Source organism: Liolophura sinensis, chromosome 4 (assembly GCF_032854445.1).
Source record: "Liolophura sinensis isolate JHLJ2023 chromosome 4, CUHK_Ljap_v2, whole genome shotgun sequence".
Classification (NCBI taxonomy): domain Eukaryota; kingdom Metazoa; phylum Mollusca; class Polyplacophora; order Chitonida; family Chitonidae; genus Liolophura; species Liolophura sinensis.
In genome coordinates, this window is record NC_088298.1 from 14,346,949 (window position 1) to 14,360,462 (window position 13,514).

Here is a 13,514-nt window from a genome sequence, read left to right on the forward strand (position 1 = left end):
TACAAAAACCTGAAAACTGTTGAGAAATCAGTGGGGATGACTTGTCCAATCTTTGTCAATCTCCTTATTCCATTATATATGCTGTATTCTGCCTATCCTTGCTGTTAACTCTCTCTGATGATATAGTTTTCAGAAACCTGAAAACTGTTGAGAAATCAGTGGTGATGACTGTCTAATCTTTGTCAATCTCCTTATTCCGTGATGTATGCTGTACTCCTTCTATCCTTGCTGATAATTCTCTCTGACGACATAGTTTTCAAACGCAGAAAGTTTCTGAACTGATATGTGCTTTACCACATCCAAACACATACTTGTACATGTATAAAATGAAACCATTTGAGGCAGTTAAAGAAGTGAACATTGTCAAGCCTACATCTGTGGGGGTTAAAGAAGGCGTGGATTGCTGTTTGTCACCTGAGGTAACTATATACAAAGTGTAAAGCTGGCAAGCTTTATATATTTATGGGGAAATAATTGAACTTCATTGAAATGCAGGCCAAACAAATCCATTTTTAACTGTGCAGGCCAGTTAGTGAATACAATCCAGTTCTGTGGTCTGCTTTAAGGCATGTGATTTTGTTAATGTTTCAATAGATTTGCACGTGAATAGGTTAAATGAAATAAAAATCTCGCCAGGGTAATAAAAGTGTGGACCTGCAGACAAATTCTACAGCAGGCTTCCCTGGCCATTTTAAAGTAATGTTTTAATGCCAATAGCACAGGTAATTTTGGCAACTAAGTCAGTTGGGAACAGTGTTTTCTTTAATTTTCTGGGGTAGTTCTGTAGCTCATGACACATAAAGTTACATGGAGACACACAAAAGAACATATATCATACAATATCACAGATTTTGTAATACTGCTTGGATTAAGCTTTATTCAGTTCAGATATGGTACTTGAAGTTAAAGTTCAATGTAACATCACAAAACACACTTCTGTCTTCAATACTAATACCTTGGTGGTCAAGGGGTGGGGCTTGTGCCTGCGTTGTTACTGTAGTCAATGTCTGAATGACAGGTGTCCAGTGACACACTTGTGATTAATCATCAAGTAAACATAACAACCGCCTGTCTGAAGTACTCTAGGATTATAATGTTAATGGACACACTTTTACTACCAAGCAACACCGACTACCATACAGTTCCTAAATAGTGAACAAATTTGAAATTTGCTCAGTATGTCTTGAGTTCATTGATTTTATTTATACAAACAAACTTTCACTGTAACCTAACTCCTGATGAATATCACCACACCTTTGCATGATTGCTTACCTGCAATATACTGAAATTTCTACAAATATTAAAAAAAAAAAAACCCAAAAATTAAAGACGTAAGTACATACATGTACTAGCCTGTACTTTTGTGCTCCATCTGGTAATGGCGAGGGAATGATTTAAAACTTCCTGATTGCAGACCATCACCAAAGTGTAATGAACCAATAATGCCAGCGAAAAACATATCCTCCAGGGTGGACTGCAAAATAGGACTGAAAATTTATGTTTGATTAACATACCTCTACAGCCTCTTTCATGTCGAAATCTGGAAGAGGTGTTTTTTCCCTTCCTTCCTCTCGACTCAATGAGGACCCTTCCGCATTGGAGACCTGTGATCTTCTAGTGAAGACATCTTCTGGGAAAGACTCTTCCATGTACTCCTTCAGAAAGTAAAACACACAAATACAGGTCTCCATCCTGAATACCTAACAACTGTATACACATAACATCATCTAATTAAACCACTCATAAATGCCTTCCATGGCTAACTTCCCCATTTTCCCTGATTTCTGAGGGCTCTATTGATTTAGAAAGGTGTTTTGAGATTTACTTGAAACAATGGGAATATATTCTACTGGAAACTTGCAGCCTTCAGCACCAAGAATAATATTTTTCTGACATTTATTTGCCTCTAAAAATGCACTTCTGTCGGCGAAATTTTTAAGTCATTTGTGTATATTACCTCCATCAATTTTTTTAAGAAGTTTCTTAATTGGTACATAAAATTTTGCCATGCTTTTTGTCCTGTTTCTAATTGTGGTATGTAAATCTGGTAAGACCCCTTTTAATATACATGCCCGACATACTGATTGTAAATGTATTTGAACTGAGTAGTTCTCTGTATGTGCAATGCTAATTAATGCTCCTTAATTAGTTCTTTTCAAGGAATACGGATTTTATGGATTATATCCTACTACCACATTTCAAATAAAGAAAAAAGGTATGTTGATGTCAAATAGAGCAATATGGGGATAATACACAAGTCTATCTTAATCCCAAGTACTAAGTACAAAATAGCTAAAATTCTTTTGATGCCAACATTTGAAAAGTTGAAATATTTGTTTGATAGTTTTTAAAGCTGAGCATCTCAACTGGAAGATACTGCTGGAGCAGTCATAGCTGGATTTGAAGTCTCAACATCTTTGGTCCAGGCTTTGAATGATGCCAAGAGCAAGCGTTTTCACCTTCTGAGTTAGCAAGAGCCCCTTGAAATTTTGAACTAAATATATTACAAAACAATTGCACTATTCAACTTGAAAGATGATGAAAGATTTAAAAAATAATTCACTGCAAGCCAAAATTTTACAGAATATCTACGACAAAAATAAGCAAACTATTAAATGATCAAACTTTTCATACCTGTTGTTTTTGGAGGCATGATGGATAGCACTCTTGACTAGAAGTTCTGTCAAGACTTCTTCCTGTTTGTTCCGCTCTAATTCATTGTACTGGACTTCACTCAAAACCCCGTGTTTTGATTGGACGACTTTAATTTTCCCAAGTGACTCAGTTTGTGGCATGTGAACAATTGGTTTTGATTGACCCTCTTCCCTTCTTGCACCTGACTGGTCTTCTTTTTCACTACTCACAGCTAGAAACGACAAGTTTAAGACACAGCCTATAAATAATATACTGTATGACAGAGGAAATGTTTATTTACTTGACTGGTTTATGGTGGAGCTACCTGTAGCTAACAAACATCACACTGACAAGTCTGACAACTTCCTAACATGAGCCTGCAGCCAAGCTAAGTAAAGCTGAACTCTAATTACCCTAATTCCTCGACCTTTCTGCATATGAAACAGCAACAATCAGTGTAATTTATGCACATTTTTTATTTGATTTTGGAGACAAAACTACATTGGTTGGATTGGCCAATTTCAGGGCTTCAGAAAAAGTATAATTTTATCACTCAACACAGAAAAATGCCTTCAGAACATGCTTAAATAAACACCTTGCAAACATGCAAAAGGTTGAATATTGACAGCACTAAATTGATATCAGTGGTAAAAATGAAGGAAAAGCAAAGTATGAAGTTTATGTAAGCTTGACTGAAAACTGTAACCAAAGCTAACTTACTTTTTAAGACAGAATATAATGTAGTTAAACTTTTGATTCCTATAAATTAGCAAGTCATATTAAGAATGTTGGATCTCTGTAATGCTTAACCCAGTCTTGTACTTTTATTCTACCCCTTTGTTCAAACATTTACTGGTGCAATGTCTACCTGTGCACAAAAAAAGGGCTAGAGCAAGAAACATGTAGACAGACTGACTGACAGACAGCAGTTACTTTAATATATAGCCTGACAATTAAAAAGGTCTGCTTTTGCAACATTTTTACATACATGTACAGATAATTAGGTACAACCAAATTCCATCTGGAACTCACATTGCTCTGACTGTGGTCGAATGCGGTAGAACGTGTAGCCAGACAGTGAGCCAGGGGAGAGCAGCATGGTTCGCAGTAGCCGGTAGGGGGCGGGGGCAATTGGAGAGGTCGTCATAGAGGCGCACGCGTTTGTTTGGTATAAAGCTGACCTGCTGTATTGATCCCTCTGTCATGTAACCTGGAAATGAAATATTAGAAAATATTACTGATAGTTAGAAACCAGGACAAGAAAGGCAGGGAGAAATGATATAGCATTTCTCTGTCATGTAACCTGGAAATGAAATATTAGAAAATATTACTGATAGTTAGAAACCAGGACAAGAAAGGCAGGGAGAAATGAATATAGCATTTCTCTGTCATGTAACCTGGAATGAAATATTAGAAAATATTACTGATAGTTAGAAACCAGGACAAGAAAGGCAGGGAGAAATGAATATAGCATTTCTCTGTCATGTAACCTGGAAATGAAATAATAGAAAATATTACTGATAGTTAGAAACCAGGACAAGAAAGCCAAGGTGAAATATGAAAGACCAGCGCTCCATGAAATTCAATAATGATGATTTATGTCCTTTCTATGTAAATATCTGCACATGAATAAACGAATGAACAGGGTAGAACACCACATGAGCACCACATGAATAGGGCTGAGCACCATATGAACAGGGTTAACACCACATGAACAGGGCTGAGCACCACATGAATAGGGCTGAGCACCACATGAACAGGGCTGAACACCACGTGAACAAGGTTGAGCACCACATGAACAGGGTTGAGCACCACATGAACAGGGATGAACACCACATGAACAGGGCTGAGCACCACATGAACAGGGTTGAGCACCATATGAACAGGGATGAACACCACATGAGCACCACTTGAACACGGTTGCACCACATGAACAGGGTTGAACACCACTTGAACAGGGCTGAGCACCACATGAACAGGGTTAACACCACATGAACAGGGTTAACACCACATTAACAGGTTGAGCACCACATGAACAGGCTGAGCACCACATGAACAGGTTGAGCACCACATGAACAGGGTTGAGCATCACATGAACAGGGTTGAGCACTAAATCAACAGGATTGAACACCACATGAACAGGGCTGAACATCACATGAACAGGGCTCAGTACCACATGAACAGGGCTGAACATCACATGAACAGGGCTCAGTACCACACGAACAGGGCTCAGTACCACATGAACAGGGCTGAACATCACATGAACAGCGTTGAGCACCACATGAACACAGCTGAACATCACATGAACAGGGCTGAACACTACATGAACAGGGATGAACACCACATTCACAGTATTGCAACCATATCATGTCAGAACCAGGAAACCATTTTCTTACAACCCGAGAATCAGAGTCAAAATAAGATGTTTTTGCAGGCCAGTACAGAATTTAATATTGTAAAAAATTGTAACAATCAGAAAAAATCATACAAAATAAAACTATTTTCAGTGGACTTTTTTTGTTTTTTACTTCAATTCAAAAGCAACTGTGAGCAAAGTGTGCTCACAATGAAAACATGAAGCTGCTGCTGTGCATGTTGTCAAGGCTGAAATGATTCCATGTTGTTGTTAAACTGTGGGGTTTGCATTACCACTGCGTCATTCTTGAGCACAGCGCTCAATGCCAAATAAATAAATAAATAAATCTGAGACCAAGGACCATAACAGAAATCACACCACTCATATGTGCATGTGTAACCTAGCAGGTAGATTTGTCTCCCAACAATAACCAGGTAATGAAGCACAGGTGTATTTTGTCTATCTTTAGACCTTAACTACATCTGTATATCTGAATATTGATGGTACTGATTCAGGCAAGCTTTATATAGTCCACAGGCCTGTAGGGCTCCATACAGGTAATGCCTTACAGTACATTACGTAACATCATATTGAATTCTACCTACCCAATATGCATACATGTTAACACATTAACAATTTGCTTGTTGTTGCTACAATGTACATGTACTTTTACTGCATTTGATTGTCAGCAAATTTGCATGAAAAAAATGCATTTTTTAAAGGGCAAATAAAGGTCATGAAATATAATTTTTTCTACTGAATCTGAACTTTTTTACATTTATCACTACATTTATACCTTTCACACAAACTCTTAAATGTATGTCAACAAAAATGTTATAAACCCTGACCTTTATCGAGAAGTTTATGGAGCAGGGCGTCATCCCACGACTGTGTCCACGTTGACAGGTAACGTTTGGCCGAAAACCCTGGCCGAATTCTGCGAGTCTCTCGATACCACCTGCGAGGGTGGACAAATCCCAGGTACATACCATCAGCATTCTCATCCTGACAAAGACAAAAACACAGGCAGTAATCATTTACTTATTTCACTTTTGTTTAATGTCATACTCAAGAATTTTTCACCTGTATAATGACGACTGTCATTTTAATTGGTGGAGGAAACGGAAGCGCCCGTGTTAAACCATCGACCTCTGGTAAATTACTGATGAGTTTTCAGAATGGCAGGCTATCTTGCAAATGGCCCCACAACAACTCTCTATAAATTCCCTGTGTTAAGGTGAACACGCACTAGCCCAGCACACATGGACAAAACAAAACATGGGTTCTTGAAAACCCTAGAAACAAAAATTCCTTAAAATTTATGCCTCTGTGGGAACACAAATTCTGGACACCGGATCTGGATCCAAAGATTCACCTTGTTTAATTTTTGGAGACAAAAAGTCAAGAAACAACTGTGCCAGGGAACAGCATGTCAAAACTTTCGATGACAATATTTGCATCCTGTGAAGTTAAAATTGAGATAAGATGTAAAAATTTGATGATGATCATGAGTCAGAAAATGGAGCAGGCATGTTTTCATTTTATCACGCCATTATTAACACTTTGAGGCCATTATTCACATTATCAGGAAATCACTCAAATTATGAGAACATTATTTACATTATGTGGAAATCATTCACATTAAGAGGCCATTATTCACATTATCAGAACATTATTTACATTATGTGGAAATCATTCACATTAAGAGGCCATTATTCACATTATCAGAACATTATTTACATTAGGAGGCAATCATTCATATCATAAGGACATTATTGATATTGGAAGAAATTATTCACATTATGAGGAAATTATACACATCAGTTCATTATTCAGTTTCTGACAAAATTGGTGAGATAAAAAGGAAAAATGTAATATTACAGTTACCTTTCCATACGATAAAATTGATTTGGCCAAGTCATCAACTGTCCGTAGATCAAAGTCATCCATACTGTGTGTCACAAGATGCTGTTTTCTGTCCTGCATATTTCGTGGAGTTGTTTTTGTCGCCAGATCTTCTGAGAATAGCAACAAGGCACCCTTTCTCGTTGTAAAAGTTTTGGGTACATGTACATAGGCTAGGTTTTCGGCTTTAGCATAGTCAAAGTGTTTTTCCAGCGTTTTACTGAAAGCCTGTCGCTGTTGCTGGGGTATAGCTGGGAGGCGTAACATTCGCTCTGGGTTGTTGGCCCAGTTAAAATAGTCCTAAAATACACAAAGAGGTGGAAGAACAAAATATGGTTACTCATTCGCACTGCTTCTCAAGTACATATACATATATCACTATGCAGTTAACATCATGTAAAAGATGATTAGATTTGATATTGTTTTTTTTCCCTTTAACACCATACTCAAGAATTTTTCAATTATAAGATGATGGTCAGTTTAATGGGTCAAGGAAACCAGAGTTCCCATCATGAACCACTGGCTAGTTAATCAGGAACTTTCCCATGTGTCACAGTGTGATCTACCTACAGGTATGTACACAATATTGCAGGTGGAATTAAAACAAGTGGTCTTCAACAAAACTGACACTGTGTAAAGGGCAACATTGTTACACTGTAAGCATTGTTTAAGAAACTGTGAACAGAAAAACTAACAAGTGCAATATAAAATTTACAAGAAATATTGTCAGTACGGTAATATAATCATAGTTTACATGCAGACTAGCTCATGTTTAACTTCACACAATTGCACACTACCATACCAGACCCTATACATCAACCTGATGGTAACTCTTAACAAAGATAAATCATTTTGCTACCACAATGTGGTAACTCAGGGAGAAGAGAAAACTTCCTACCTCTGGTTCAAATACAACCTCGACTTTTTCATGGCCATTTCTAGACACTTCGCCGATTCCCCTGCTGAGCAGCGATAAGTTCAAAGCACTGCCCCCTGACATGGCTGGTCTGAAAAAACAGAAAGTATATTGTAGAGTCTCGATGAGTTAATAAGCTTTTATATTTGCATAGGGTACAGTACAGAAATTATGGTAAATATCCTAACATTTTGTATTGCAGAGAGATGATTGTTTGTCTAGATGCAAATATATGTCATAATAGAATACTTTTGGTGCTGAAATTTACAATTTTCCAGTCAGATATCACCCAATGTTCACAGCAAGCCTCAAAACAGCTTTTTAAGACCAACAGAAACTGGGCAGAATCTGGGCCCAGCTTCACAAATATAATAATAGTCCATAGTTATAAATATGACACAGGAAGAAAAAAAATGTGGAAGAGCATACAGCAGAATACCACAGGAACATGACAAAGCAGTTTACGATACTTTTTTATTCTACGTTTGTCGTACAATATCTTGTACATCACTATTACCGTACCACTTTCCTTTTTGTGCAATTATCGTACCTGTACAACATCTTTGTGAAACTAGGCCCTGGTAAAATGTGGAAACTAATGATGGACGAAATTTTATGTCATTACCACCTATTCATAGATGCTAAATCGGAAGCAGAGCTCTGCTGAGGCCATCAACTACACACTAGAATGAATGAATGATTATGGTTTGACGCCACAGGGGAAGTATTTTAGCCATATTGTGGCGAAACTACAAACATGTCTAAAATAAATAAGTCCACTGAATGCTGGCTTAATTTCCAGTCGTACCTGGGAAGATCTGGCAGAAAACTGCAAATGGTCGTGGGTTTTCCTGAACCTGGTCTGCTCCCACTACAATACTTGACGCTGTTATACAAGTGAAATATTCTTCACTATGACATAAAACTCTGATCAAATAAATAAATAAATTGCTGCACTGCAGGCCTTTAGATTACAGACTAATGGTGTACCCAAAATAAATATGCCCAAAATAATGTCCCCAAAATAACCATTCATACTAATACAGCTAAATGATTTGATAAACTAAACTGATGATGTTCTAGACAGGGTTTGAAAATCAGTGCAAAAGTCTTAGTCGCTCTGTGTACACACAGAGCAAATCAATTTACCCTCAGCAGCATACAATTTTTGACCTTGTTAAAGCAGCTGTCAGAAAGGTATGAGTTGACATAGCATTGGTCTCTGACTGACTGAAACAGTCATGTGATCACTCCTGATACAATCTGTGTGCCTCAGTCAGTGACATCAGGCAATTTACCCCAGGTCAGTGGTTGACAACAGAGAAGGGTTAAGGGTCTCCTGATGTCAGATATCTGCAAAATTTGTTTTTGACCATATCTTGGTTTATATTAAACATAGCCCAGCAACAGACGACTCAAAACAAATTATGGTTATTAAACTTTGAACATAAAGATAACATAAAATACCACCAGTAATTAAGATTAATCTAATTATGCTCAAAGACAATGGCACAAACCAAAACATGCATATCTCTTTGTATTTCTCATATACATGTATTAACAAAACAAGCATGTAAATCAACTGTCATGTGGTAATGTAGGGCACCCCATGTTTGCTTTTTCAAAATATCATATTTTATTTTACTAAATAGTTAAAAAAATTTAACCAACATAAATCATGCACTTATTAGATTATTTATTTGACACTGATATTGTCTGAAAGTTTCGAAAATGTGGGCAGGGTACCCTAGAGTGATGTATAAAGCTTGTTTTGTGTAACAGTCTGCATCATTAAGTTTAAAATTTATGAAGTGACATGAACTGTATACTCTGAGGTGTTCTGAGGATTTTATTTTTAAGGGTTGGTGCTTGTGCTGCGCAAAATAGGGACAAAGGCGCAGTCAAACACAGATGTCAAAATTACCTTTGGCAAAAGTGACAGTGGATTATCATGTCATATGTGACAGTGACAGCTTTTAACGAAATTGGTTTGATGATATTATGTCCATATCATCTCCACAACACACCATGTATATGTCCGGTCATGTAGCCCTAAACACTAACTTGATTGTTATTAGGCACGTTAAAGTAGTTCAGTTAAATTAAACGTTGAGTTTTATTTCCAAACAATTTCTGATATTTAATTAAAATATCAGAAAATGTTGAAAATAGATCTCAATGTTTAATTTAACTGAACCAAGGTTAAAGACAACTTTTAAGTTAAATGAAATCGGCTTAGAAACATGGGGTGAAATGACCAACCCCAAAATATCCTTCCTGACTAGAACTTCGGAATGACCACAAACTTTTGTTTAGTTAAGAAATAAGAAACTGACAGCATCGAAATCTACACGGAAACGTTCTCAGAACTTTGAAGTAATTTGATGGTTGTTGTTGTTATCACTAAAATCTTATATCCGATAACCATAATCACTGTTTCACTAATAAAGCCTTTATTACAGCTTTATACGCAAGACGTATAAACAGGTTTTTAAAAGGCAGTGCAGTTTTTAACACTTACGATGTGTTCAGCTAGGAGATTGTCACGGGAAGACGGATGTTGTTGACACTTCAGTATCCGTGGTTTACACGCTGTGCCTCCGCCATGTTGTTTTCGGTTGCCCGGAGAAAGTGACGTCACCGTGTCAATTTGCCTTGACAGGTGCTAGCGCGCCAGCGGCGAGAAGACACTATCAATCAACTTTATCGACTACCAGTAGTTTAATGATAGCTATAAACTATGTCCACAGGCTGTAGAATGCTGTTTAGACATCACTGAGCAGACAAATTGGAATAGTGCTTCAGTTTACTATATACTTACGCCAATTAACACTACTTATTTTCTTTCTTTTTTTTTTTCTATTTTACGTTATGAAGTTTAGCTTAAGCGCATATTTTGTGGGTTAAGCTGGTTTTTATTGAAATGTAATTTCCGGGACACGCTGTAATAATTTTTATGCCCCTTTTTTACGCTACTTCATAAATAGTAGTAATAGTTAATAAATCATAGAAGGGTAACAAATATAGAGTACAATGTACGTTCAAAATTGAGGTCAAACAATAATAATATTTATATTTAGCGATTTCCAAATGGTGAAAAACTGCAAAAATAGTCATATCTTTCGGTCTACAATAAAACGTGTTTCGTTTATTCTGTCACATGTGGTGCTGTTGCTGCAGTGGTGATGCAGTTTGAATGTGTTTGTAATTATCCACTCATTGACCCTCAGTTACCGGTAATCAGAAACTTCTCCGTTCACTCATTTCAAGTGAAAGTCATGCCGCCATTCTAGATCCATATGTTCCTTGTACGGTGGACACAGTACAGTAAATTTTCCCAGCTTGTATATCTTGGATGATTAAGTGGGATGGGGAGAGTTAGTTTTTAATAAAGTGTAATTCAAGGTCAGCCTGAAATAAGGCTGCAAAGAGATGGCCTTAAAATTCGTTAGATTACATTTGCGAAAAGTGACGGTCTTGTCCCTGCCACTGTCGACGCAATCATGATGACGTCACTGCGCCTCGGTAGTCGTCGAATGTAACCGAGTTTTCCCGAAGAGAATTGCGCATGTTCAAACTTTGCGCGCGAGCGTTTCGTCGTCTGCTGCATGTGCACTCTGAGGAATTAAAAAGACTTTAATAATTCATTAAGTACTATTATTGGCACCACCTCATTGAATGATCTGATAGAGGGTAAGTTTCTGATATTTCTTGATCATCGCATCAATCGAAAATGAATGAATTTGTAAAGAGTTGCAGTCCATGCAAAGATTATACAGAAAATTTTGTGTTCCGTTTGCTTTGGCACTTTGAAAATGGGCGCCAACTCTCCAAGGTGCTGTACCCTCTTTTGTATCACTGTTTATAGGAAATGTGTGTATGATTTTGTTGCCCCTTTCGTCATATTTCTACAAAAAATGCTATTTTAGGGTTTATACCAGTCTGTCGGAAAGCATTTGCCAACGCAAAAGGTCGTGACCATTAGAAGAAGTGTGTATGTGCTTTGAGAGTTGGCATTAGGTGATTCCCTTGAAGTATTTTCAATGTAATCGCCGTTTAACTTTCCCGACACTTAATACACATGCTGTATGTAGCCGAGATGTGCGTGTTTGGTAGCATTCCCAGAATTACTTCCCAAGCTGTGGCAATTAGAAAATGAAATCTGGAAAGATGAACTTTGAAGAGGTTTTTTTTTTTTTTTTTTTTCTTACCTTTTCGTTGTAAATTTTCGGTGTCAAAAATGAGAATAGCATACAAAACCAGCAGAATGCAATTATTTCATCATTAATAATATACAGCTGTCAGATTCATTCATATGTGAATGAATTACACTTAGTGTCAAAGCCTCTGTCTTGAAAAGCTGGGTGACAAGAATCAAGACAGACCTAGTCTGAATTGCTTTCCCAAATTGTGAAAAAAAGAATGTCAGTGTATTAAAAAAGCTGTTTTAAGTTTCAGTGGATAATATGGAAACATAATTTTCTGTCTTTTCCGCTTTTGCCTGGTGTGACATCATGCAAGAACACATGATGTCACCCAATGCTGCTTGATCATTGACACAGTGCTTTAAAACACTTTCTGATGTCATTCTATCATGATTGCTTCACTTGATATCTGCCTGATTCAGTGTCACATAAGGAATATTATCGCCTCACACCAAGCAAATTTTTAGAAACTGCTCAAGATATTTTTGTTGCTCTGTTATTCATTATAACTGCTTTTGATCCTTGGTGTATGCGCTGTTCAAAAGGATTTTAACATTTCTGTCCAGTTTCTTTTAGAACTGAAGTAGCACTTATCATGGATATTCTTTTATTTACAGGTACTTATGGCATAGTATCAACAGACATGGGAAAATTGTACACACTGTTTTTTGTAATCAGTTTTCTTATCTCTTCCTGCTTGACTGCAACTTACAATGTTTTGGTAATACTGCCCTACAAGAAGCCAAGTGGATTCAAGTTTCCATTTGGAGCTGAACTTTCTGGTGCTGCAGGTCTGTGGTATAGTTGTAAATTTATCTAAACAAATAACTTTGTGTTCTGTAAAAAACATACGTTTACTTTCAGTACTTGATGTCTTGATATGTGTAACATAAGTTTATTGAGTTAATGTGTTGAAAAAGTAACAGAATGTGCATAGCTAATACTGAAACTGGGTTTAATTATTCTTCTTTGGCTCAGTTGGCCTGTATGGTTTAGCAAACCTACCTAACCATCTAATTTTGATGACACTGGTGCTTTACTGCCTTACTGACACAAATTTTCATCAAAAGATTTCGTCCTGCTGTTTTCATAGAGGCTCTCAAACGGATAATTAATCTATTCTGTACTAAAGACACGTTCATATGCCACATCTGTGAGGCATGAACACAATCCAATTTTGAATAGCTTGGCAACATTTTTTTTCATGAGTTGACTGTGCAACACCAGACCCCTTTGACACAGTTCTGTAGTCCCAAGTTTTTTCTAGTTTCCTTTCTATATAGAAGAGGAACCACTTGCTGTTTCTGTGGCAGCCTCAATGTCACTGTCATACAACTTCGTCGTTTTTTGTGTACCATAGAATTCACCCAGCCTTTTTACTGCCATGTCAGTCTCTTGTTCATTCTGAGAAAGTACTGATAGTTCTAGTGGGTCTCGATACCATAAAAGCCCACAATGCATTTGCACTGGCACGCTTTCCTTACTTTAATGACCCATG

At 37.2% G+C, this 13,514-nt stretch overlaps 3 protein-coding genes across 3 annotated transcripts in view; 1 reads left to right on the forward strand and 2 right to left on the reverse strand.

The window, feature by feature from the left end:
- The window catches only part of LOC135464585 (uncharacterized), a 38,744-nt gene extending 35,971 nt beyond the window's left edge, over nucleotides 1-2,773 (reverse strand). The window contains exons 1-2 of the mRNA XM_064742025.1: nucleotides 2,635-2,773; nucleotides 1,515-1,655 (exon numbers count right to left, since the gene is read on the reverse strand). Coding sequence (XP_064598095.1) covers nucleotides 1,515-1,649 — 135 coding nt within the window. The 5' untranslated portion in view covers nucleotides 1,650-1,655; nucleotides 2,635-2,773. The remainder of the gene's footprint in view (nucleotides 1-1,514; nucleotides 1,656-2,634) is intronic.
- Nucleotides 2,730-10,410, reverse strand: LOC135464586 (uncharacterized protein KIAA2012 homolog). Its single transcript, XM_064742027.1, has 6 exons — nucleotides 10,333-10,410; nucleotides 7,794-7,902; nucleotides 6,878-7,195; nucleotides 5,839-5,995; nucleotides 3,667-3,844; nucleotides 2,730-2,866 (listed from the first exon to the last, which is right to left on the reverse strand). The coding sequence occupies exons 2-6, from the start codon at nucleotides 7,893-7,895 to the stop codon at nucleotides 2,857-2,859; spliced, it is 765 nt and encodes a 254-aa protein (XP_064598097.1). The 5' UTR covers nucleotides 7,896-7,902; nucleotides 10,333-10,410; the 3' UTR covers nucleotides 2,730-2,856.
- Nucleotides 10,411-11,400: 990 nt separating this feature from the next.
- Nucleotides 11,401-13,514, forward strand: part of LOC135464580 (atrial natriuretic peptide receptor 1-like) — a 51,062-nt gene continuing 48,948 nt past the window's right edge. Inside the window, exons 1-2 of the mRNA XM_064742016.1 lie at nucleotides 11,401-11,504; nucleotides 12,634-12,807. Of these exons, the coding sequence (XP_064598086.1) occupies nucleotides 12,660-12,807 (148 nt within the window). The 5' untranslated portion in view covers nucleotides 11,401-11,504; nucleotides 12,634-12,659. The remainder of the gene's footprint in view (nucleotides 11,505-12,633; nucleotides 12,808-13,514) is intronic.

What these genes read in the sequence shown, in the direction of transcription:
- LOC135464586 (XM_064742027.1), bottom strand. Translation starts at nt 7,895, where the DNA reads ATGTCAGGGGGCAGTGCTTTGAACTTATCGCTGCTCAGCAGGGGAATC. An exon ending in AGGTTGTATTTGAACCAGAG is followed by an intron (nt 7,196 to 7,793) that starts GTAGGAAGTTTT and finishes TGTGTATTTTAG; the next exon opens with GACTATTTTAACTGGGCCAA. An exon ending in CAATTTTATCGTATGGAAAG is followed by an intron (nt 5,996 to 6,877) that starts GTAACTGTAATA and finishes TGTCTTTGTCAG; the next exon opens with GATGAGAATGCTGATGGTAT.